The 27,888-nt window shown below is 40.7% G+C and overlaps 1 protein-coding gene and 1 pseudogene across 1 annotated transcript; one reads left to right on the top strand and one right to left on the bottom strand.

The window, feature by feature from the left end:
• Positions 1–9,370, bottom strand: LOC121321406 (transmembrane protein 41A-B-like). The gene is made up of 5 exons (XM_041260333.1): positions 9,063–9,370; positions 2,262–2,415; positions 1,664–1,825; positions 1,162–1,300; positions 1–578 (listed from the first exon to the last, which is right to left on the bottom strand). Exons 1-5 carry the CDS (start codon positions 9,224–9,226, stop codon positions 337–339), a joined length of 861 nt encoding a protein of 286 aa, XP_041116267.1. The 5' UTR covers positions 9,227–9,370; the 3' UTR covers positions 1–336.
• Positions 9,277–27,427, top strand: LOC121321933 (annotated as a pseudogene).
• Positions 27,428–27,888: the final 461 nt, after the last annotated feature.

Genomic DNA, 27,888 nt, shown 5'->3' with positions numbered 1-27,888 from the left:
TGAATTAAGTGCTCAAACGTGATGGTCTAGCAGCAGGCAGCCACATAAATATATCCTCACCTATGGACACACACACACACACACACATAATCCCCTCACCAATGTATCCAAGACAGACGGGGGGAGTTTCCAAGGCTATTTAATCCTATTTTCAGGTCACACAACAAACCCATGTGTGAGGAATTGAGCCTATCAAAAACTCCCCAAACAGCAAGCAAATCAGTCCTGAATCTACACAGCCACACAATCCTAACCAGTTTAAAAACCAACACATGCTTGCTATAAAATTCATTAAGACAAAAATAAAACACTTAAGATCTTAAAGTTCGCTGGAGCTCATCTGAGCTTCTTGTCAAGTTGGTGCCCGTTCTTGTCGAGTTGGTGTCTGTTCTTGTCGAGCTCGTCCAGCTTCAGCACCCCCTGGCTGTAGTGCTTGATCAGAGCCCCGGGGACGAGAGCCACCAGAGCAATGGCCAGGAGCTGCAGCAGGGTGCTCCAGGAGAATAGGTCATCCAGAGACGAGATCTCAGAGAGAATGACGCCGGTGCGCACGCAGATGAAGTTGTATGGGGTCAGACCTGCAGGGAAGCCAGGTGGCAATCAGACTAGAGGAGCATCCACAATGCCTGGACACTTTATAAGGACCTGTACTGGACCTCATGTCAGATTGGGCCACCATATGTCCTGATTGCTCCAGAAGAATGCTGTGTCTCAAGGGACGTTAATCCATTCAGTCATTAGTATTTCAGCTTCTACTGGCCTCATCTTTCTGTTCGTTTTGCCATTGTTGATAGACTCTGCTGACGACGCATAGGTCTAGGAGCAGCTTACCAACATGACTGTCCTTTCTACAGTGGCACCTCAAACCCACCATCACCCACTTCTGATAGATCTTTGCCTTTCCTCATTTTTTTAAGACAGTTTGCAATTGTGCTTCTCCCACTATTTTGTACATTTTCTTAATGACTATCTTTAAAACAAAAAAATCAAACACAACCTGAATCTTTTATACAGGTAAAATGTGAGACTACAGACAAAAAATAATTACACTTGCACCAAAAGTCATAATTCAAGCATACATACAAAGGTACTGCAATCAGTGCAATCACATTGTGATACAGTATCCTCCAACAGACTGTGCTGTATTTCTGGAGGTCTTACCAATGAGGATGGAGAAGAAGAAAATGGAGATGGGGATATTGAGAATGGGAGCCGTGATGTTCAGGAACCAGTTTGGAGTCATGGGGAAGAACCTCAGGAACAACAGGAAGAAAAATAAACTGCTCCGGTTCTCCTCCATCTGCCAACACAACAAAACAGACAAGCGGTTACCCACGTTGATATTTGTATAAAGAAAACAGAGTACAAACAAGTGTGACAGACCGACAGATAGCCTTCCAATTTCCTCAGCAATCGCAACAGGACAGGCGGTTCTCTCGATGCATTGTGTGTAAAAACATTTGGGTGCCTCCACTATATCCCTTTGTCCGGGGATAAGCTTCCCCAACAGGATATAGTAAAGACAGAAATGAAACCCTTCGTTGTGACGCAAGAGCACAATGTACGTCATGACGTGGTCAAACTGGCCTGAGAGCCCTGCTGTGAGGGGGGCCCGGTTTATAGTGTCCTGCCTGTGGACCTGCGCCCAGGAACCTGCACATACCTTCCTTTGCAGCAGCGAGACTTTGTCAGGGAACAGCCTCACGATGTGCTGCTTGCCAAAGGTTCTGGAGAGCAGGTAGCAGTAGGTCGAGCCCACCGTGGTCAAGACACAGGCGAGGAAGAGGCCCTGCCAGGGTCCGAATAAGGCCCCTGCAAGCACGTTCTGAAAGAGAGACCATAATTAAAACAGAACTAGCTTACAAAACATGCTGAGCATACCTGCTTTGCCTTTAAGGAAGTCTGTTACCGTTTCACTTCCTGGGTTATTTCGTATCAGCAGTGTTTCAGGGTGAAAGCACGTCAGGCTGCAAAGCAGGTTACTCAATAGGAGAATCAGCTGGTTGGTTAATGGTAGGAAAGAAAGCCTTGAAGAGCTGGGGATGAACTCTCAAGGTGAAATGACCAAAGTGCAAGACTAGCTGACATGTCGCAAACAGATTTCATAACCCGGTGTAGTTCCAGATAGCATTTATGTAAATGAAAAGCCATGCTTGCTGTAACACGGTTATTTTAAAACTGCACTTCTGAGAAGTGCATGACCGGCAGGAATAAAGGAACAATCTTGTTAGCTTCAATCCCATCACTGCTTCAATACCAACCAGGAAGGAAGAGCCAGGGATGGCGAAGGACTGTTTGTATAGGTATGCGCTGCAGAAGAGCAGCAGCACGTAGCCAGTGTGCTCCGTCTTGTAGAACTTTAGCAACTCAGCCAGCTCCTGCAGCTCCTCCAGGTCAGAGGGGAACGTCAGAGTCCTGGGAGAGGACAGAAGAGCACGGGCAAAACAATCACCACGGAGCTCCTCAAAAGATACCTCTGCTACAAGGTGGTCATGAAGAGCTGCTGGTGAAAGAACCTCCCAGCAGACCAATGGAGAATCCAGACTGTGGGCAACAAGTTTCTACCACCAGCGTTAGGGTTGATTCCTCTTTAATTCCAATTCCATTTCCAATTCCTTTATTTATTCTCCCAATTTAGGATATCCAATTATTATTTAAGCTTGGCTCACCGCTACAACCCCTGCGCTGACTCAGGAGAGGCAAAGATGAACACACGCTCTCCTCTGAAGCGTGTGCCGTCAGCCGACCGCTTCTTCTCACACTGCAGACTCACTATGCAGCCACCTCGGAGCTACATCGTCGGAGGACAATGCAGCTCCAGGCAGCTTGTAGGCAAGCCCGGGCGGCACTCGGCCAATTGTGCGCCTCCCCCACGAATGCCTATCCATGGTCGGCAATGGAATAGCCTGGACTCTAACTGGCAATGTCCTGGCTATAGGGCGCATCCTGCACTTTACCGGATGCACCACTCGGGAGCCCCTCCAATTCCTTTTTAAAATCAGTTTCAAAGTCATGCTGTAATTGTTCCAATTGTTCAACTGCTTTCATCTGTAGCCAGTTTAATTGACAAACAGCAACCAGTTTAAATAAGTTGCTGCCACTGTGAGAAGCACATTTTAAATGAATATGGCTAATTGCAATTTTGATCAATGATGTGTTGGAATTGATTAAAAGGGAATTGGAAACTTACAAACAGGACTTGACCCCAACCCTGTGTACAACAGCCACGACTGGTCATTGCACCCGGTGCCAACAGGGCCATTCCAGCTCAAGTGGCGGCTTGCTCTACCCTTACATCAATGACACAGAGCTGCATGAAACGATTACATAGATAAGTGAAATTTGGATGATTGAGATCTCCACAGCAAGCAGGCACCATGTGAGGGCCAATGGTGTTAAGAAAAGTCAACAGCTTGTGGAGAGCATCAATCACCGCAGATTCAAGCAACTTAAATACAAATCGAACGCAGGTGTCATTGCCTGCTTGCTGTGGAGAGCTCAATCCGAATCAGCTTTGACTTTAATACATTATTTATTGTTGATATAAGCCCTTGGAACAAGCTTTAAAATGATACAAATGTTATTTGTCCAGGTCATTCCCTAAATGCTGAAAAATGAGGTTGAAGGTTATCAAAAGGGGCTTTTTTTTCCCCTCACCATGTGGGGCATGAGTTACATATTTAATTCTAGACAGACGTCAAATCGAACACCTTCAATATAGAAGCAACTTTTTTTGTTCACAGTGCCAGTTGGCCCCATCTCATATGGCATCCTTAGTTGTGTGACACTGTATATCTAGGGTGTGCTTGTAACCACTCACAGAACGCTGCCACGTCAACAACTGTCCATGGCCGCTCTGCATGTCTCAGACCTGCTCCAATGAAGGACATCTGATCACCTCCCAAGTGACATGTCTAAGCACAGCGGTTTTTAATCACAGGACATTACAGGATGGCTATAAATATTTATTTTCATGTTTATACATGTTACATTTACAGTAGGAGTCCATTGTAAACAGTTAGTCTGATTTTAGGTTGTGTAACTAGTGCAGGTGTATTCAATCACGGTCCCGGAGGGCCATTCCACTCCAGGTTTAACAGGTTAGTTGATATAATTAACTACGTCAGGGTCTAGACAGAGGTTTAATTGATCGAATTAAACAATTTAGAAAAGGGTTGGAACAAAATGCAGGAGTGGAGGAGCCAACTTTGACCACCCCTGGTCTTGTGTTACTTTTTCATTTTTTAGCTGTGGGGTAAGGCCACTGGCTAAAGTGAGGCACGTTTCAGGCAGGCGTGACTGGATTCGGGCCCAGGTCTCCACACATTCTCTTAGATACATCCCTTCATCTAGTAAAGCAAAGAAAAAATACAAGGGGTATTCAAAACGGTAACCTTGTGGTAATTCCAAGTGAAATCACACCATTTCTAATTCATGATTTGCACAACGAGCTTGGGTAAATCATGGTACCAAGGATTGTTTCGTAGTCACTCATGTTTTAACATGATCAGTATGATCATGTTCTCAAAATGAAAACTGGCTGTGGTGCCATTTTCCAAGTTTGGTCTGGTTAATGATGACAAATGAAGGTTGACCGTGCTGTTCTACTTGCCTTCTCACATTTCTCTTCCTGTTTTAGGGTGTTTCAATCATTCTGAGGGGTTCGGGGTTCTGTTGCTCCTATATTAAGCTATTTCTTTCATCTACCTTTACCTGGTTTTGAGCTGGTCTAGAGAATCAAATCATGTGACAAAATGTCCTTTCAACTCTGCAAGCCCCACCTGTAATAAAATAAAATCTGGTAATTGCCTCTGGTTATTTTTGCTTAAATACCCATTACGGTTGCTTATTATTGCTTAAATATTCTCTTGCAAGTTTATTGGAAACATGGTAACATTTCCTGTCATATTAAAGATGAGACACATTTCAGGTCCCTGGTTCCTCTTCCTTCCCCCTATGACTGAAATTTGAAAAGCAACTCCATGATTCTGAGAAATCACATCAGACTTGTACTGTATTCATATTTGCAGTCGACCTTTCTATATAAAAGTATCACTTAATAGGACAATCCAATTAAATTAGGTTGGGAAAAAAAGAATGGAACTTGAATTCAGCCATGCAGCAAATCCAGCGGATACAAAGTGTTCTTCTCAATTACAGGTAGGACACTAGGGTTGATCTGATTAACCAACTGTATCCCCTGCATGGATAAGCCATTCCTAGATGTTATGAGAGCAGTTTACAGCACTGGGGAGTTCCCCTGGATTTCATCAACCACCTAGTTTTAGTGGGAATGTTACTGATGTTAAAGCTAGCCTGGGTGTGGAAAGAAATCAAATTGTGGCTTATTAGACAGGGTATAGGTCGATGTGATCGACCCCTTAGGCAATGGGCCAAACGTTTTTGCCGATGCTTTATCAGGGAACAGTTTTGTGGGTATTCAGGAACGCGTGCAATGAGAGGAAAATGAGAGGACACATAAAATAATCAATGAGGTGGAGCTATTGTGACGTCACACTGCTGTAAGCTGGCCATTGAAACATGAACAGTAAGTATGCTTTGGAACACCCACATGTGTAGTCCATATTCAAAAGATAAATGTGTTTAGTCGTTAAAAAAAAGGGATCTGAAATAAGAAAAATGGAAAGAGACGGGAAATAGCAATACTAAAAGCAACTTTATAAAATGTTTTGAAACATGTTCCTGCTAGATGTCTTTCTCAATCTGACCTTGTCGAAATGTTTGTTTAAGAATTGTGTTAAGCTTCTTTCAGCATTACTGTATATTCTACTACTGAGTGTTTTGTGGTTACAGATGAGGTTGAAATAATGAATTGTGAAAATGGGGGGTCAGGGGGTGAGGAGAAATGGCTGGCTCCAAAATAGACAGCAATAAGCTGCACTGCAAATTGACTGCTATTGTCTACTGTTTGTTCCTGGACTGTTGCTTTGAAACAGGGACTCTGCTGGCTGTAAGTCTTGAAGTGAAGGTAATGCAATCGCCTCTGTGCTGTGAAAACCTGGTAGAAACAGGTTCCCAGCTTCTTCTGTAATTGGGAGTTGCTCTTCAATGAAAACTATCATAACGTATTATCAAGACTTATCCAAAAGTGCTTCAAGAAATCAAGCCAACATTCCAGTGATAAAATAAAGCTGGCTAGGCCAGTGTGCAGCATTCTCTTACTGTATCCATTTCACTGTTAAGAATGCCTCACCCCAAAAGTCTCCTTATGGAACTGGGGATGTCAGCACATTCTATTCCATGCCCATGGTGTATACTCATAGCTTCCCACAGCTTTTGGTTCACATATTAAAGATGACGTGGATTAACGCTGCTTTCTCAACCCAACAGATGTAAGACTTGTGGAAAAGCCCTGCAGTCTTACACAGTGTAGTTTAGCAGTCAAGTGTTGGGCCTAAGGTTTCTTTTGTGCTATTAATAGAAGCTGAATGCAAGGATTACTTTAAAATAAAAAATAAAAACATCTCAGTCCAGTCGGCATTACTTCTTAGTCATTCAAACAATTGGGGTTGGCTTGTTTGTATGCAAATATACAATTGTCACAAAGACGGCTGGAGTGGGGGACGTCAGACCAGAAACAGGAACCAGGAAATAAACAAAGAGGTGGAGTTTTGGGGAAACTGAGCACTTCCTTGCGCAAAGCATTTAATAAACAGACAGTAAGAAAATAAAAAGGTTGTAACAAAAACAGCACATGGCACGTGAGGCCAAAATAAACAGACAAACAAAACAGACTAACACTTAAACAAACAGTGGACTAACAGACAAACACTGCGAGTCAAAACAACGGTTATATATTTTACTTTGTTTAGTTTTCTCGTTTTTAATTCTCTCCTCTCACCGAACACATAACCCAGAGTGAGTGAAAACATGCTGCTTTTATACAGCTGTACCGAGACTCAATTGCTAATCGGTACAACTGCATGTGAATTAATAAAGTGCAATTCTCCGTGCCTACGTATTATTACATTTTACTTGCACGTGAAGTGCTGTGCAATCCTTGTGCCTAAATACAAATATACATTTTAAACACTCGTGTTACACAGACCTGTTTCTATCCTGTGTGCCAATGACTATACACCAACATTAACACACAACATACAACACAAAATATACGTAGGGGCGGGGCACTTTGCCACAATAATGTATACCACATTTAAAAAAAAAAACATAATCCAAACTGTTTATTAACATATTATTACTTCCCATAAAACGAAAAATAAAAGATGTGCTTTTCCCCATCCACTTATATTACCACACACTCACATCGCACGTATATAGAACTTCTGGACACTGCTCTCTCATTGTTTTCTATGGAGGTCAGTCGTTCTGTTATTGCTCAATAAGGCATGGCTGTCAGAGGACAATAATTGATAACACTAGTTCTAAAACCACTGACCAGCGATCAGACGCTTCATACGGGCACTCGACAAATGATGTTTGAATAAATTTCAATGCTTGCTCCGAGGGCTTTTCAACAATAATAATAATAACAATAAAATGGCATTAATAAGCGGAAACCCCATTTTGGTCCACTTGAGTAGGACTGTCCATCCTGAAATATTTACAATTAAAAATACCCATTCATGGTGTTTATACGAGCTTGATTAGCCACAGTAGGTGTGTCCTTGCATCCAAAAGGAGAGGAAACTAGCTTGAAGAGCGTGCGTCTGCCTTTCCAATAGAGTGACATTTTAAATTAATCTTGGACTACAAGATCAAAGAAAACCTCAGCTGCATACAGTCCTCTCCAAACTCAAACTACTCAGAGCTCAAAGCACATTTTGCACATGATCAGAAACACTGCCTGACAACCACACTTGGCTTCAAGTGGAAAGCACAGATTAACAAATCCTATTCTTTCGATACAATACATCTCTGATGTGTATTTTAAGCTGTATATCTTAAATGCAAACAGTCATCATTTGCCATGCTGCACACATATTGTTGAAGGGAGTCTAATACTTGCTGCACAGGCAGTGAATCTGAGGTAAAACGCATAAGAAACCAAGTCAAACACTGAGGCTGGTGCCTTTATCACTCTACTGAGTCTTCAGCTTACACTATAGCAGGATAAACAAACAGTTGGAGCCCATTGCCATGGGGAATAAAGTTTAGAAATCTAAACAATGTACAGAAAACACAATAAGGACTTGCCAGAAAGTTGTTAAAACAGGAAAACAACTGTAAGTGGCCCTGGGTAAGGACGTCTGCTAAGAAATAAAGAAATAAATATTTAAACAAAAAAGTTTTTTTATTTTTTTAAAAGCAATAGTTTATTACCCCTTTAAAACAATAAAAAACAAAACATGTCTACTGTAATATTTAAAAGGGTGTCTCTGAATATATAGGCAGTAAAGCACCTGTTCCCGAGCTATAGCCTCCATCATCGTAACCAATCGTGAACTTATTCAGAACTCAAGTCAGAACTCATTAACACCAAGTTTAATTACAATTGGATCACCAGTTTGTTATATCTAAAAATGTGATACGCATTAGAGATGTATGTATGAAAGAATGTCTTCACTAATACTACCCATCATACTGTAAGTGTGTGGGTTTAATCCTATCACTGAAATACACTTAATGGCTGATTAAATGTATAGAGCCTGCTGTTGGACGTGCTACCCAAGAGGCTTATAACACAGCATATATTTGTTATTTCTCTAAACATATTTCAAAATAGCCTTTCTTTCGGTGAAACTTGAATTCACTCCAAAATTGACCAACGTTTAGAAAACGCCAAGACGCTGGCCATTTCAACTGTTATTGTGCAAAAGAACTTTTATTTTGTGTTACAGAACAACAAATGACACAATATCAGTATAAGTGATCACTAGCGCAACTATTATGTGTTTGGCATAAAAGGGTGTGAGAAAGCACAAATGTCTCCAAACGTGTGAGTCCTGTGACCCTTGTCGACTTTCTATAAGATTACACAGGGACTCTTCTTATCCTCTCCCGTCTCTCTGCTTATGTGTCTCTACAGCCACTACCCCGCTCAGCGAGCCCCGATCCAGGCCGACTCAGTCTCAGCCTACCTGCCTTCCTCCGATCCCGTGTCAGGGTCCAAGTCTTCGCCTGACTTTTCGAGCTCATCCTGTGGGAGCTGTCGCTTCGGCCCAGGGGGAAGGTTGGTCGAGAGGAGGTAAAGGTAGAAAGTAGCCGCGGCAACCAGGAACACTAAACCTGAGATAGACCGCATTGTGTAGGGTAAGAATATTTACTTTCTTTCTGCTGCTAGCACCTGGATGTATGGGTGTGACAGAGATCAACGGGTTTATCCAGGCAGCAGCGAGAACGCTGCTATCCTCTGCGCAGGAGACGGAACTGCAATCTTGCAGCATTGGGTATGGAGGGAACAGGAGAAGCGTAGGACTGAGACAGACCACGTGCATCCTTCAAACAGCTGGGGCAGTTACAAACGCCAAAGGGAATACATTTTCGTTGATTTGCGCTCACCTGGTGAAAGCGTGTAAAGTGTAGCCAATTTTAACCAATACAGAAAACATGGGAACATGTTTATTGATGCCCCATGTACGCCCTTAGACGCCTTGTTCACTAAATATTCTGGTGTTTTATGATAGAGTATCGTCTCCACTTTGCAAAAATACTAAAGATTTTATTGAGCAAGCCGTACCCCACGAGCAGCAACACAACGTAGCCCTTTATAAGCAATACAGAAAGCATGGGGGTACGTCTTTTGATGCCCCTTAGACGCCTTGCTCACTAAATATCGAGGTATCCCTAGATAGGTTATTGTCTACACTTTGCAAAAAGAAACACTACATATTTTAGTAAGCAAGCCCTACCCCACCAGAAGCAGCACTCCAACGTGTAACTTATAAAAATGCATAGGAATCTCCTTGCTCCTGTTGATAAACGGAGTCCAAAGCATGATCCTGAAGTTGGCTGATAATCTAGGGATACCTAGACATTTAGTGAGCAAAACGTTAAGGGGGTAAATGGGGTAAAATATATGGGGTACCGCTATATGCTGTTGATACCGATTTTTTTTTGTTTTAATTTTAGCTTTTCTTGAAAGAGTGAGCGGTTAAAGTACAACTGTAATCGCCATGGGTAAAGGCGTCTGCTAAGAAATAAATAAATACAAACATATTTAAATAATTGAGCAAGCTGTGTGAGTTAAAACACACGCTGCTTTGTCAACTACACCGCGAAAAAGTAAACTGGAATAGTAACCAACTTCCAAGTGGTTATGATATGTGTTACTTAAGTTGAAATACCTATATGTGGCCAAAAGTTTTCCAGCACCCTACATAATTAACCAATGGTGCTTCTTAAAGTCCAATATAGTCCGTTGACTATAATGTGACGTTAACATATTGAATTACTGCTTTGTAGTTCTTTTTTTTCATATACTACTGCTATTATGGCTTCCGGTAAACTTTTGCGATATAATTTTGAAGTTTATTTGATTAAATGGTGTTAAATAAAATATCTAAATGCTCATGTAGTTAAAAAACAAACACACACACCAAAAAAAAAAACATTTCAAACTGATTAATAGACTAGCAAGCACTGGCAAAATCAGCTCCGTTTTATACGATGCAGAAAGTGGTGTTTCTGGACTTTGCGATACCTGCATCATGCCATGTAGACACATTTGCATGGACACTGCTAGCTCAGGTCTCGAATTGAAACGACTACCCCGTTTTCGCAGTTTCCTTCGCAGTCACCGCACTTTGCCCCATCAGCAGGAAGGGTAAAGTTTCAAGTCAGCTGGCGTCATCGTCGCCTGTTGCCCTGGCAAGCTACAGCTGAGCCGATGACGTGAGCCCCCAGGTGGCGATATTTAGTGGAGTCCTTCTGTACACACAAGCCTTTCCCTTAGATAAGAAAAGCAACTTATTTACAGATAGTACACAAACAACACGATAAAAGTGTAGCAGGGATAATTGGTTTGGGTTTAGTTACGATTTAAATTACTCCATTACTCAAATACAATGACCAATTGGCACATTTTATTTGGTAGAAGTCTGAGGCCAAGGGGTGTACATTTACTGGTTTACTGGGGGGGGGGGGGTAAAGACTGTATTCAACCCCCCCCCTCCCCTGTGATAGCCTTCATGTTTACTGGTTATAGTACAGTGTAGTGTAAGCCCTCAACAATGCTGAGCTGACCCTGTCTGTGGTATTTGTTTGTGCCCTCAGCTGCACAGTTTGAGAAGATATCTATGAGACAATGAAGATGGCAACTGCTGACCAGGAAGTGAAAGCTATTGTGTTGTGTGGAGCCAATGAGAAGTTCTGTGGCGGTGAGTCAGCCTGCTGTACTGTTGTTTGTAATGTCCCCTTATGACCTCACCCATATTCACAATGCATGCTAAACATAGAGAACTATGTGGGTGTCAGGGGCAATCTGTTTCACTGTAGCACAGGAAATTAATGTATAGTGTGATGGCAGGATAAACATGCTACATAAGAAAACCAAAAAATTGCTAAATGCAAAAAGGGGACTTGTAGTAATATTGTTAATGAGAGGTAAGACATTTATTTTTTTAGTTCTTGTTTAATACACCAAGAGAGAAATCTGTCATAGGGGGGTAACATTAATGTTGCACATCATTTGTATAGATTTCAAAATGAATGTATGTCTGCACAGGTGGAAATTAATACTTTTGAGCACAGTGCAAGTCTGGGCACCGTGTAAATGTTGCTGCTTTACAGGGTTCATTTGAAAATGTTGGAATCTGGGTTTCTTGTCCGCAGGTGCCGATATCAAGGCATTCTCAGGGGAGATGCGAGGCCCCCCTCTGGTTCCCATGATCGGTATGATTGAAGAAAGCGAGAAGCCGGGAGTGGCTGTGATCGAGGGAGTGGCTTTCCGAGGAGGCCTGGAGCTAGCCCCGGTCTGCCATTACCGCATCGCTCACTCCAGTGTAGGGTCACAGGAAGCTTCACCACCTAGCTTACCCAAACACCTCGATCAGGCTTAGCTGAAGAAATATATTACTCCAGTATAGCATGCTCTCCTTTTGTTTTTCACAGTGTAGCCGTTTCATTCTTAAGTGTTCAGTTTTAAAAAACTGGTTTATAAACAGGGTTTGAGTACACTCATTCTTTACCACACATAATTGATCATACTCTCAACAAATGAAACATCAGAAGCTTTAGGTATTAATATTATGTACACTTATTTAAAAAGGAAATACCTTTGCTTGTTCTTATAAAGAGTATCCTTGGGGTCCCAGAGTGGCTCACTCGGTGAATTCAAAGTGGACCCCTGCAGGGCTGTGCTTTGTCCATCATTGGCTGGTAGATCTCCATCATCTGCTGTCAAGCTCTTGGGAGTAGTCATTTGGCCTGGCGGTGGGATTCAAAGGTGATCTTAAGTTCTCCTGAGTTTTGGTGGGGAGCTCAGGCATTGAGGGAATATAACTCTATAACTGGACACTCTAAATTAGAAAGAAAATGCAGTTTGGGACTTAGGAGGGGTCACTGTTCATTGTGCGCTAATATAGTGCTGTCTGAATTCCAAGTACTGGTCCATGTGATATTCCCCACCCCTAGTAAAGATGACAAGACAGCGATGAACCCTGTGGCAGGGTGCTTTGCTGTAATCAATGGCCATCTATTCCTTACCCTGTGTGTTGCCGCTCTACGTGTGTTCCAGGCTCGGGTCGGGCTCACTGAAGTGACTCTCGGGCTGCACTGGATGTCATCACCACAGGTACCATTTCACCAAAGAAATACCGGATAGTAAAGACTTTCTACTGCACTCGCAGTAATGCTGCAATAATGAACTAAACTCTGATGAGAAACGTGTCTAATAACCGTCCAATGAAAAATCTGGTTTTCAAAATGAAAATGTCAAGACTTGTACATTCAGTGTGATACCTGTCTCACCATTGCAGATAGCCATTGAAAACAAATAACTTATTGAAGGATTGCTTTTTGAATCGATGCATGGTACATGATCGCAGAATGGAGGGCCGTCATTTCATCATGGTGAAGTACAGGTGAAGTACACCTTTTCAAAATGCGACTGACCATGGAGAATGACTGTTGTTTGCAAATTGGTGAATTGAGGGAAACCCCAGTTTGATATTGGAACAAGAGCTTGTTTGGATTGGGTTACAACGGCAGCTAAAAACTAGGTAGAAGACTACAAAAAGTGTCTGGTGTGGTTTGCTTTTGACTATTGCTCAGATGTTTTCTCCTGGCATAGCTATAGAGGTGCTCAGTGCTCTGTGGTTTCACCTGCGTTCTGAATACATGCACCTGATTGCTGCTCTTCTCTTTTCCAAGAACTCATCTAGAATATTGTGTTCAGTTCTGGTCACCTCGCTACAAAAAATGTATTGCTCCTCTAGAAAGAGTGAAAAGAAGAGCAACCAGAATTATTCAGGGTTTAAAAAGCATGTCATATGCAGACAGGCTAAAATAATTGAATCTATTCAGTCTTGAACAAAGAAGATGACGTGGCGACCTCATTCAAGCATTCAAAATTCTAAAATGTGTGGACAATGTCGTCTCAAGGGACTTTTTCGACCTGAAAAAAGAAACACTGACCAGGGGTCACAAATGGAGATTAGACAAAGGGGCATTCAGAACAGAAAATAGGAGGCACTTTTTCACACAGAGAATTGTGAGGGTCTGGAACCAACTCCCCATTAATGTTGTTGAAGCTGACACCCTGGGATCCTTCAAGAAGCTGCTTGATGAGATCCTGGGATCAATAAGCTACTAACAACCAAACGAGCAAGATGGGCCGAATGGCCTCCTCTTGTTTGTAAACTTTCTTATGTCTCAGCTCAAGGCTGTCCGGCTGGGGATTGTAGATAAAGTCACTGACAGCAGCACTGTAGAGAAAGACATTGAGTTTGCAAAGACAGTTGCAGGTATGGGACAGAAATGTCTACTTTAGTAGTGAGGTAAAGCATCTGTTCTTTATTTTATTTTAACCTTTTTCTCTTCATGATATAACCCTTGAGATACACCGTGTGGTTTACGTGAGGGTCTTGGGTGACAGCTGCCACACACAATGCAGTTCCATGCTACAAACACATTCATAATCGCAACATAAAAGCACAAATCAAATAGCAACACTTTACTATAGGTGCTGTCTGTGCAAATGCTTGCGTCGCACATTCGTTTGGCGATATCATGTGTGCAGATAGTTCAATACCTGCTCTTTTTTTATGATGCTGATACTACACACTACAAACTACATCGTTATTTTTACTATCAATATTTTATCAGTATGTTAATATCATTTTTTTCCTCGTCAGAAATATATTAAAAGTCCTATTTAAGTCTTTCACTGCATACCACCACATGGAGCCAGTAGATGGCACCAAAACCTTGGCAGTGAAACAGGCGCACCAACAGACACATTGGAGTAGGTGGTCATTTTATAACTTGGTTATTTAAAGGCTTTTTGAGGTAAAGAGCAACTGTAAATTAGTATGAATCTGAAATATCAGAGCTAACTTAACAGATGTGTTCTTTTGTTGTTTATATTTACTTTATATATCAGAATTAATAGAGCTTTCAGACTCATGTCTTATCTCAGATCACACCTGTTACTCCAGACTGTAATCAACACCCCGTGTGGATTCAATAAATACATTGGTGAAAATACCACATAGGTCTTATATTTATTCGGGGCAGGGGGACATGTTGATGATTACACTTTAATGCACCAGATGTACTTAGACTAGATATGAGTGTTGCAGGGGGACAGGTTAGTAGTTACGTTCTGGTGTACCAGATGTACTTCAGAGGTTTGACATGATTCTGAGAGCTCTATTGAGGGAAGAGGGGTGATTTAAACCTGATGTGAAGATTGAAAAACAAATTGACACAAAGTAAAAAACAAACAAATCTAAAGTACATTGGTTAAGAACTCCATTACAATTTGCAAGAGCGTTATCCGTGACTAGAGGATAAAACAAGTGTGCTGGTAATCAGCCTAAAACTGCTCTTCAGCCCTGCTGTTCATTCTCAGCCTCACTTCACTTGTTTTGAGATTTTCAGTGTCACTGGTTCATTCTTTCTTTGTGTTCTGTGTTAAAATGGAGGATGAAAGCCATGCCAAGACGTATAGGAATCACTGCATGATAATGGACCGTGGCAGCAGCAAAGTGTCTACAGCCAAATGCCAAGGCACTTAACAAATCAGCTCGATTATGAATCAATAATGCTTACTAAGAGAAACCTTTATTGCTGTTATGATATCGAGTAGCAAAAATGGAGAATGTGATGCTGCAGCGAATGAGGTCATCTGTCAGAGCTTTTAATGTACTGTACATTCTTTAAGCACTTTTCATTTTAATTGATTTCATCTATACTGAGAGATATGAAATGCTATCAGCGTGGGCTGATGCTCATTGTACATTATTAACTGTTTGTCATTAGGAAGCAAACCTAAATGATAGATCCCTGCCCAGGTGAGACAATATGAATACACAGGGATACCTGGGTGGCTCACCTGGTACAGGCATGGTTTCATGGTGTGCAGGTTGGGTCATTCAATCCGCAAAGAGGCAGTCATCAAATGCTGTCTATTTTAAAATATACCAATGTCATTATGTTTAACACATGCTGCATTTGCATAGGGTTACCTGATCAACGTACAGTAATGTTAAAAGCAGGCATCAGTGAACACTAGGCAAGGGCCACCCTAAAGTAACTGCTGTAAACGTTTAGCACCTGGATAATTCTAAAGTGATTTCCAAGGCATATGGAGTAGTTGCTTGGAGAGTCTTTCTTGATGGCCTGCTATGTTAGAATACTATTTGTTTCACCCCTGCTCAGCTTCTCTCACATTTGGAACTTTATTAAATGGATTATGATGCATGCGCAGGTCCAAATTATAATGAGCAGCTGCAAGATTTGTTTTGAAAGTATCATTCCCCCTGTCAATATAACTTCAAATAACAACTGTAAGAATGTCTGTCAAAACCTTAGTGAAAAGTGATTTACTAATAAGCCCTGATCTCAGCCCCCCAGGTGCTTTTCCTACCCAGCAGGTTCAGAGAGTTATAATAACTAGAGCTCTGATCAAAGTGCAGCAGTTCTGCTAAACAGCCCGTTTCAGTGTGCCGGGAGTCTGTTCCCAGTGTTAAAGACTGCGCTGTCTAATGGCATTGCGCCATTTTGGTATGCAAAGCATACCCATTCATCTCGAATTGAAACAGATCAGTTTAGCTTTCCTTTATGAGTTTCATCAGAAGAAAATGGGTTCTGATAAGAAGATACCATATTTCTAAATGAAGGAATTTAGCGTGCCTTTGCTAATGGCTTCGTTTAGAGACAAGTGCTGTCTTGCTAACTGCTATTTATCTGGAAAAAGCAATTCAATTAACTGGCTTTAATTTAACACCAGAAAATACATTATTAACAGTAAGGGTTAACCCTCTTTCAAAGTTAGTGTGCACACTCATAGGGACTGCTCATATGCATGGTGTATAAAAACACATCAGAAGTTCCTGTAACATGATAAAGTAGGCAAGGGATACTTCCTGACCTTAACAAAAAACATGACAAAAGTTTGTACTATTTTAATACTAAGTAGTGTGATAAAGGGAGCAGAGAAAGTGTAGTCCTGGGGAGAAAAGCCTTAATTGTTAATTGTTTGCCAGCTGCCGACTATTATAAATTGAAGCCAGCTGCCAAATGTAAAAAGGCAGCAATCCGTCTAGTGGAGGCTGCTGTGTGAAAAGCCTGCTTAATTTTGTGCTCAGGCACATCAGTAAAAAAAGGTAATGTGTGATCCTTTTTGTTCTATGTTTGTTTTAACAGGTAAACAGCTTAGCTGTCCTGTTTTATAGTTATGTTCCTGTTCTGTTTAGTTAGGGCTTGAAAAGAGCTATTTTTTGTTTGTTCATTTTTATTTTGTATTATTAAAAGTGCACGTCAGCACTAAACTCCCAAGTTTTGTGTGCTGGGTCTCATTTTAAAGAGCAAACGAACCTCTGTAAGTGTGTCCCTTGTTACAGTAGTAAGTGTATTTATTTATATAGAGCCTTTCATATTGCAGTAGGCCTACAGTAATCCATTGATTATCCACCCATATCCATCCTCACCGTTTATCCGTCATGATCAACCTCTTCAGCAACATTAGTTTATTATTGAACTGTGAAGATTAGTTCAGAGATTGTAGATCCCACCAAAGTTTTCACACACTGTGTTGTATGTGCTCCATGCACAGGGAGTGTGGTGAGCTGTTCAGTGTGTTCACTTGATATGTAAGTAAATCTGGTTTGCCTGTGGGACGTGTCTCGATCTCCTGCCTGTCACTCAGCAGCGAATGCACGCACCCACATGGCAGACAGCTACCCTGCCACAAGCATTAATACCCTGTATCTTTCGAAACAAGGGATTTAGGGGTGCTGCCAAATAATAGCTGAATTTCAAAACAATAAGTGTGTGAATCTAGTAATTGTTACAGCTGTGTATAATGGTATTTAAAACAGGATTAATGTATCTGCTTTTTTACATATCGGTCCTTATTCTGGTCCCACCACAGTCGGATACATGATGGACTACTGTATCACAATATTGTAAAATATGAGCTAATGAAGTTATTTCTAAAATTCACCCGTATTGGTGTCTAGACGCAATGCTATATTGGTTTGAGATGTCTTCTACTTCAACTCTCATGCTCATAAGTTGTATTAATGCACCCTTGAACTATACTCTCATTGGGCTGATATTCACAATAAAAAGGTGCTTGGATTACACCTGGTAGGTTTCAAGGTGGAGAAGAAGCTTGTATTCTTAATGATTAACAGTACTGGATACATTACAATCAACAAGAAGCTAAACTACACATTGAGGAGTTATATTTTAGTGTTTAATATGATTGTTTATAGCTGTATGTAACTAACTGTGGCTGACAGGTTGCTGTATATACAGTAATAAGCAGTATATCTGTGTTGTGCCCTAAAAGTGGAAGCCGGGGCCCTATGCTGCTCTTACTGATTATATTTCATATTAGAAATTGCAAATGCAGATAGAATGCAATAATTAATGAGCTTGTTAGAAAAACGACTCCGTTTGTCAACGCTTCAAGGAGATGTCAAGGCTCTTTAGCAAACTGAATGTGAAGGTCAGATTGACATTCGTCGAGCTACATGAATTTGAATTAGACTTGAGGGGTGAGATCAAACATCTGTCAAATCTGATTGCCTCTAAAACGACTGCCTCTGACTTTAATCAATGGTGGTATCCATTCGGGCAGTGATGTCACTGCAAGGGCCCGGTGGCTGTGAACTATATATGGAATACATCCAGCTGTTTTCTGTCATTTTCTAGCATTGGTTATTATTATTAGCAGGGAATGCTCATCATGCTAGGGGATATAGTGGTAAAGGCATAGAACAATGTGTAATAAAGCATACCTAAGCATTGTAAAGCCCAGAGCGGTATGGTAAAGCATGGTATAACATGTTATGGGAAACGCATGGGAAAACTACAAAATTATCACGTGGATTTACAGTGGCAAAGTGTAATTAAGGAGTATGCCAAACTTCAGATTTTTGCTCATATCTGTTCAGTTTTTCTGTGTAAATAAGGTCTGTAGCTATCTTGAGAAATGCTTGTCTAATGGTGATGAAAATTACTAAGAACATTCTTTTGCAAAATCTGGGGTTATGTTTGTCTATCTATCTCTTTGTCTGTATCTCACACTAAGTTTTTACATTTATGTAGAGAAGCACTTCTTCTGTTCTGATGATCGGTACACACTGTTTCATGTTCCTGATAGCTCTGGTTTTGAGTTCACAGCTGTGCGAGGATGAATGTTAAGCATGGTCATCCTGTTTTTTCGTCTCCATTTAATCCCAAGAAGAATAATAATGAGGGGTGTAAGATTTTATCTAATTTCTCAAAAGGGTAAAGTTTTTTTTTAAATAAGCTGCACAATAACATATTGTTTGTGTTTCTTTAAGGCTGATTGAGTTTGCTTGGTGTCCTGGAACTAATCTGAACTCACCTCTTTATAATCAACATTAAAATGTGCTGCTTTCAACGTTTCTCATTTGAACGGATCAATATGTATGTCTCTTCATTGGCTGTCAGTTAGGGTAAAGTGTATAAAAAAAGAAATATCTGTGCTGCATTAAATTATATCATTGCTGTATTTCTCTGAGTATAAGTTACATAAAATCTACAAAAAAACTGAACTTTTCATATTTTGGAAATACAGAATTGCAGAAATAAGTCTAAAAACAGCTAAATAAGCAATAATGGCAACATTAAGGGGAGTTGCTAGTATCATAGTTCATTATAAACCTGACATAATAACCACTAAAACACAGACGAAGTGTTGACACAAAAGATGAGACCTCAAAGCCAAAATAGATTGCTAGTAAAAATAATACAATCACTAATCGCATTCAGGCTACAGGTCATTATAATAATGTAATAATAGATTGTGCTTCTTTATAAGTCTGAACATTTCAATAGTGTACAGCAACTTATTTTCATGTAAATCTTCTAAATCCTTTTATTTCCCACAGTGATATTGAGTGGGATGGAAATCAGTTGCATGCCTGATAAATGGGATTGCTATATACCGGAGCAAGTAATATACAGATAATATTAGTTCCCATTGACTCCCATCATGTCTAGCAGGATATATTTGAAGCATGTTTTACTGCACTGCTGTGTAGTTTGATATCTAGTTCTTTCAGATAGTGTAGCCCCTTTGTCTGAACAGTGAGGTTTAAACTATTGGGGTATTGTCCCAGCTGACTGGGATAGACTGGCACGAGCTGTCAGGAGAGCGACGCTGAGCTCTGGTTTTTAAATGAGGGAGGCTGCTGGTCGAATTCCTACCCCTATCTCACTCAACACAGAGATGGGCTTGTTAAATCTCCATTCGTTCTACTCGTTTGAATTCCGCTGCCTGAAAGAAACATTGTTCACCTCTTGTTGTTGTGTTTTTGTCTCAATATTTACGTCTGGAAAATGCCCATAAATAATTACATGAGTCATCTTTCCCAAATATATATTTTAAATTATGGATTTCAAGGAGAGGTATTGTCTGTAGGATTAGAACATAGTTCTGCTTTAACCACTGCTGTACTGCTTCTGTAGACAATGGGCACTTGATAGAGCATTAAGAGTTTAGGCACATTTGACTACATTTCACAAAGAGCGCTATTTATGTGTGTTTGAAGGCATGCTTTTTTAGATTTGTTTTCATTCAATTTAAAACGCATAGACTTTTCCTCTGTTCTGTAAACCAGCAAGATAGCAATAAATCAGAGTCTGTAAAACCTAGTTGAAAAGTAGCCATTAGTTAAGCCAATTAATGAGCTAAATAACAAGAACTTTTTAGAAATGTTTCATACATGCTAACAGGTAGTTTTTAAATGACTTCAATGGTACTGTAAAATCATGCACATAGGCACATGTGGTTATGTATGCAGGACTATTTTAGAAAAAAGCTGAAGAGAAAGAAACAAGTGAAAATCTAGTAGAATTACAATTACACAGCCTTATCAATGGTACTGTTACATCTGACAGTGATGGTGTATAGTAATAGACCTTCATAAACATCTTCGCCCACCCTCTTGCATTTACACTTATCTTCTGCTGTCTGTCTGTCCTTCCAACGGTCTCTGTGTCACACGTTTTGACATCTATCTAGAGAAGTTCTTGTTCAATTGAGGTGAAATTTACTAAGGATTTTTAGTTCTTACCTGAAGTTACTACAGGGGGTTGTGAACTGAAGTGCCTTGTGTCAAGGTACAGTGGTCCCCTTCATATTCTTTGATGTCGGAGAAATAACCTGTTACAGCCGTTCCAAAACTGAGATAAACCTAAATCAAGTGACCAAATATCTGGAATAATGCATTCAGCAGTCTAGGGTGTTTTATGTGTATCCTATATTCCTCTTTAACTGTGCAAAGGCCAGTGCAACACTCCTGTGGGTCAATAACTTTGCACTGATGGGACTCGAAGCACACTTGCATGACTCATCCTGCCCTCATTTCATATAGTGATCCGACAACACACAGCCACTGGCCCCTTTGAGACTTTGATTTACAGCTCTGCTTTCTGATAAAATTCTACTATGGCGCTCGTTGATTCAATAAATCCACCCTGCTTTAATCTTGTAAGAAAGGACATCAAGGTGAAATGAAAAAAGTTACCGGCTGTTTTAACGAGAACAAGAGAACATCGATCAACATTATTTTCCTTATCCTATGTAGCCGTCTCATCTCGCTACATTGAGAAATGTGTGGATATGAATTTTATTAAGCTCCATTGATTCGAGTTTTTTTTCCAAGTCGTTTCCTTGATCAAGACCCTTTTGAAAAGGCAATCTTTCCAGTTTCTTTCTATATGTTCTGTATGGGAGTATCAGGCAGAGCTTGCGAGGGGCCTTCGTGCTGGTGGCATGTATGCAGGAGGTGGGAGCCGCTGCCACCCTGCCCTTTGCTCAGGGGATGAAGAAGGAGCAGGAGCTGATGGCATCTCTCTTGACCTCCGGGCACGCCTGCGCCATGCAGTACTGCTTCACACAGAGAGCGGCTGCCAGGCAGACCACTCCTAGTGGAGCCAGCTGGGAAAACGACAAGGCAATGCCTGTGCGACAGGCAGCTGTTATAGGTAGGTCGACAATCCAGTGCTGATTTTAAAAAAATGTGACGAGAAGAAAATGTTGATTTAGTGTGTCTTTATACCAAGGTAGTGGAGAACACTTAACAGCATTCGTTATGTAAAGATTTACAAAGTATTTAGTGGAAATATATAAGTATTGACACCCTCCTGTCTGTTCAATGCAAAATGCCCCAATTCACGTTGACATTATTACCACACTGGAGATGTGGATATCTATGAACTAAAATTAAATAAAGGAATTAAATAAATCAAAACACTTAATCTGTTTATTAATGTGCTGATTTCAAAAACAAGAAAAGCAAACCTTCCATCACCTTTACAATTGAGTACCAATGAACTGCATGGAGTGATTTAAAAGCCGATTGGAAGCAAATTTCTCTCATCCTGGGCGCTGACATTTTACTGCGATACTGAGGCCGTAAACTGACAATAAAAATGCAACTGATTCATCGCATTAACACAACCTTTCATTTAACCCAACTTGAGCTACCTCTGTGGAGAATGAGAGATGTATTTCTTTGTCGAGTTTAATCAGAGATGACACTTTACCCACAATTACAATCCCACAGTTCACAGATGATGCATTTCTAAAGAAACTAAGGATAGTGAAAAAAATGATAAAAGACAAGACAAATAATAGCTTGTAAAATATGAATGATTGTTTGTTTGATCACGACAGGTTCAATAACAAATAACACTGCCAGACTATTAGTAGTGATTGATACTCAATAATTGTGTAAACCAAGGGACTTCATTGTTTTGTGTTGAGTCATTAACATGTTTTATTCCATTTAATTAACATCTAACAAAGGTAATTACTAAGTTTCAGTACACCCCTACTATACACTATATAAAAATTCTTCATACTACCCATCTCCTGTCCCCATACAATCTTAAGACCCACTGAACCTGAAACAAAAGTTCACTCATCAACTACAGGCATTCAATCTGTAGTGTCAGTTTTACTGTTCTAAATGGTGCTAGATCTAAATACTGTTGCTCTTTAACTATATATTAATTCAGCTGTGGTCTTACTACATACAATAAAAGTAGTCAAATGAGGTCTGCAAGGTTAGTCAAGGTAATACATTTCAGGATGGCAGTATTAAGGTCTGGCACTGTTTAGAAAATTAAACTAGACCCCATGGAATTGAAAACTGGGTTTCAGTCTTTCAGCTTCAGTAACTGACTTTTGAAGCACAACTGGATGATTTGATTTCTGCAGTTGGAAGTTAGTACAGTCGAGGGTGAAAGACTATGCTTGGCTGAACCTACACACTGTCAGATTCATTACCGCTCGCACCCACTTCTTCACTGCACGCGACCAGAAACAAGTCCCCTACTGGGTTTTGAACTTCAGGCCGCAGACAGTCAACTTTAATATCATAATCCTCCACCGTCACCTTTCCCCTTTCCAAAATCCACTCATCTTCAACTCATTTCTATTTATACTGTAGACATTTGTATAAATCTCAGTAATAAATGAGTTTATTAAAACATTCTAACAGCTACCTTCTCCATTATGTCAGGAGATTTTGTTCTCTTCGTGATGTGAGTTTCATTGACATTTATTCCCTCCCGAAGATAAAAGCATGTTCTATTATTAATCCAGTCGAAGTGCCTTGATTCTCCCTGACTTGCGGGCACACTTGCTTTTGTTTGTGGAGCAGGATGCGCTAATAATTTGAGAGAGAGGGTCCTGCGTGACAGGCTGGGAGATGAGAGCTAACACGGCACAGATGCCTTAGGGGCAGCTCAGGCGTGCTTTTTGTTTTCATTCTGTTTATTTTCATACCATCCAGTCTCTGATCCTTGCCAAGAGTTCTGTGAAATTTTTACGTCCCACTTCTAACGTTTCGTGCAAATGTTTAGCCTAGTAGCGTCTAAGAAATGCTAACATGAAAGTACAAGGCTTGTTTTTAATATACTTTTTAACACATGGAGGTCTATTTCTAAAGTTAGAGTGCCCAATTATTTTCCCTCCTGTGCTAGATCGGTGATCTAGGATTCTGCTTGAGCCTGGCTAGTGGGGGTCCAAGCTGTAGAGTGGTGAGGTGACTGCTGGTTTTACCTCTGTAGCCTGTGGGAGTGTCAGGTCCAATGCTACACTCCCTGTGGAATCCCTAGCCAAGACAGACGATGTCAAAAAGTTGGGAGTCTATTTTAATGACCTAAACCTGATTTTCTTTTTTTACTTATCTAATTTCAGTGATTATATGGAGTAATGTTAATAAGTAAGTCAATAAATCAGGGGAAAACATCAGAATAATTAATATAATATAGTGATCAGAGGTAATAAGATCCCCATCTGCTTAAACATTAAGAGTCAGAATTACATTTAGTAATACTAAAAGAAACTTTGAGTAGAAGTCTTTCTCAGTGTCTCAATGGTTCGGACAGTAAGTGTGCTGGGATGGCTTGATTTTATTATTTTCTGTCCGTTTTTTGTTGTTTTTTTTTTTTTAGAACCTGACTCAAAGAGGCTGTTCCACAAGAAGTCGCCATGGGGGCAAACACCTTGCTTGAAGAGTGAAAGACTCTATATTCCTTTACTGTTCCTTTATTTTAGATTTGTTAACATTATTGCTGCCCCCCCCATTCCATTGTACTGATACAAAAAAATCAAATTTTTCTGGAGAATTTGAATTGGAAGGTATGTGTGTATTTAATTGAGAAGTGTTGACAGCATTATCTGTTAGGAATAAGCTGTTTTATTTGTGTTTCCTTTATTATAGATTTCCCATGCTAGAGACATGTGCAGTGTAGATTGGATGAGCTACAATTAAGTGAAATTGATAGAAAGAATTGTCGTAATGAAAGACCATTTCTACCTCAGTTCGTCATTGTACCAGATTATCTTTGATGTGCTACATGAAAGGGGTTCTGGTTTTCATTTTCAATTGCGGAGCAGTGGGGTTCTGAATGTGTTTTTTTCTTTCTTTGTTTCTTTTCTTTTGAAATGCGTCAGTCTGAAGAGAATACAGCTAGTCCTCTGTCGGCACAACATCCACCTTATGTCCACAATATCCACAATATCATGCTCTAGATGTTTTAAGAAAATGCACGAAGCTGCCCCACTTCTACTGTACTCAGTGTAAAGGAAAAATCTCAGATTATGTTTGAGTCTTCGTATTTAACCTGTAGATCTCCTTTTTAACTAATATGCCACCATTTCCCATTTTCCTATGTGAAACGTGCACTGGCAAAGATTAATTACATGTTTTTGTTGTATTTTTTTCAAAGCCATTAGCTTTCTTCAAAGCTGTTACTATTCTGCTTAGATCGCATGAAAGAATGCAAGTGATGACTGTCAACTGTGTTCCTTCATGACAAGAAATGCAGCATTGGCAGAAGTGCAAAAGGAATTTCAGTAATTTTTTTGGTCACTAATAGCTATGGAAAACTACCATTTAAAAAAAAAAATCTACACATTTAACATACGCCTTTTATATTAGAAAATGTGAGATCTGCAATGCGTTGGCAACACATATATAATTATTTTTTTAGGAATTATTTTGTTGGCTTCATATACTTTCATTTACACCTTTAAAATTACAAAAGATAAAGATTACCTTACATCTACAGTACAGTACCTAACTGAACTGGCTATAAGCAGTTTAAATAAAAATTAAAAATGTACAGAAACTTGTATACCTGTAAAAACATTGGTGGTTAGTGATGCTGCCTCAGAGGGCCAGGGTCCTAGCTTCGATTCCAGCCTATGAGTCTGTCTGTGTGGAGTTTGCATGTTCTCCCCGTGTTCACGTGAGTTTTCTCCGGGTACTCTGGTTTCCTCCCACAGTCCAAAGACATACTGTTCAGGTTGATTGGTCACTCTAAATTGCCCTGTGTGTGAGTGTGTGTGTGGTGCCCTGCGATGGACTGGCGTCCCATCCAGGGTGTAGTCCCGCCTTGCACCCTGTGTCTGCCAGGTTAGGCTCCGGCTCACCACTACCATGTAAAGAATTAAAGCAGTTAATGATAATGGATGGATGGATGGTAAGAAAGGCAAGTACCTAAGTAAATGATGCATAATCAATCAGTAATAGTGCAGTCTTATCATATTCTCACTACCTACTGTAAATAATGCATGGTCATCACTCACGTGTTGAAAACATGATTGTCATGCTCAGTAGCAGCTAAGTAATACTCCACCACTGTGTGTTACGGTTAGATTTGCTTATCCTGAATAACATAAAAAAGTGAAGAACCAAATATTTTGTAGCACGATAACGTGGACCAATGAAAACATTGGTTAGCATTCCTCAAAGGGCCAGTCATTTACTCTTTCATGTGGCATATTCCTCTGCATTGTGAGCCCATTTAGAATCACCTCTTTCACAAACCTTCTCAGTTCAAGTATTAAACAATACACTTTGACAGAAGGACAGAAAATGCAAAATCAAGCCATTCCAGGTCAGACTCCTGTGACAGAGGGACAGAGATAATTACGCTCCTGAATCTTGCATAATAGTTTTTGCTGCTCTAGTCCGTTAGACAGAAGGCTTTAGCAAGCTGCAATTTGTCTCCTAGATGCATGTGCAGAACTGAGGGAACAAATAGCTCTCAGTCAATTGCTTTCTAAGTCCTCAGGTCAGAGTTTAGAAGATGGGTGCATTTGAAGTAAAACAAAATACTATTACAAGAGCAGAACAGATCTGCAGGAATACAGCAAAGCTGCATCTCACACACCAGAGCCTCCATTGCTTGTGCTTTCATTTTGCTTTATTTAGAAAGCAGGTCTGCCCTGAACTCACTAGCCAGGGTTTCTTTCAGTCATATACAATATGTGAAATTTAGCACAGTAATGTAATCTAGCTGAAGTTAAGATATACAAATGATAAAAAAAAGCAAATAATATATCTTTCAGTTGTTGTCAGCTATATACAAGTGTGAGGAATTTATCTCTGAACTGGAAGATATTTGGTTCCTTTTGTCCCTCACAGGAGAGAGGGATTGCTGTCTCCCTGAGTCAAGCTGGGATCCCAGTCATTGCTGTGGAAACGGGCCGGTCAGCTTGACCTGACCTGATGATGGAGGCCGTCTTCAAAGACATGGCTCTCAAGAAGCAAATCTTCGTCTAGCTGCCCTCTGTGTGTCGCCCTGATGTTCTTCTGTGCACCACACCTCTGGGCTAAATATCGACGAGATTGCCTCTGCTGCCTCTAAGCCTGAACTAGTGGTGGGCGCCCCTTTCTTTGTGCTGGCTCACGTGATGAAGCTGCTGGAGGGTGTCTGTGGCCCTTGGACCTCCCCCGTTGCTGTGTCAACTGCAATGCAGCTGGCCAAGCGCTTGTTGAAAATAGCGGTGGGCAACTGCTTGGATTTTGTTGGGAACTGCATGATGGGACCTTACAAACAGCAGGCCTACTACCTTCTGAGGAAGGAGCCAGACCAGAGGAGGTGGACCTTATGCTGGAGGAGTTTGGCTTTGCTATGGGCATCTTTAGAGTGATGGACCTCTCTGGCCTGGATGTGGGCTTGAGATCCTGGAATGAGCTGGGGCTGACCAGGCTGAAGCTACCCCCTGGAACCGCACTCGCAGTCAGGATGGGAAAAAATACAACCCGCTCCCTGACATCCTCTGTGAGAGCTATGACAGAAGACAGACCGAGGCTGGTACCTGTACGAAAAAGAAAGAGGCTTCCGGATCCTGCAAGATGGGATAGCGGCCTCCCCAAAAGACATTGATGTTACCTATGTCTCTGGCTACAGGTGGCCGCACCACAGAGGAGGTCTGAAGTTCTATGCCTGGATGAAGCCTTCCAGTTCAACAATGGAGAGCTCTGATTTAGCAGGATAGCAGCCAGCTTTGAAGAGAAACAGCACGCAACACAGTCTGGAGGAGCTTGCAACTTTGGGAAAGCCTAAAATCTAATTTAAAATCTAAAATCCTCTTTCCAATTAAATGCTAGGCGCTTCCAAGCCAGCATGATGAAAATTGAGCTGTTATTGACATAGGGCTGATTAATAACAAATAAGGCTTTTGCTGGAGGAGTTTGGCTTCACTTTGGGCATTTTTAGAGTGATTTCGATGACTGTAAAAATGTGGAAACAATATATTTTGCAATTAAGAAATGTAGTAAATACATATACTAGTGCACTTATTGCATTCTGTATTGGTTACGCTGTTTATTAAATACATTTTCACACACTTGAACATATTTAGCTTTGTTGTTTCTTCAGTTGTTAATGTATAAGATACTGGATATTACATTTCCCTTTTCTGATGACTATCACATCAATATCAGGGTCTACTGGATA

This window comes from Polyodon spathula, chromosome 10 (assembly GCF_017654505.1).
Source record: "Polyodon spathula isolate WHYD16114869_AA chromosome 10, ASM1765450v1, whole genome shotgun sequence".
NCBI classification, from domain to species: Eukaryota; Metazoa; Chordata; class Actinopteri; order Acipenseriformes; family Polyodontidae; genus Polyodon; species Polyodon spathula.
Note: the sequence above shows the minus strand (reverse complement) of the source record. Positions and strands in the feature narration are given on the sequence as shown.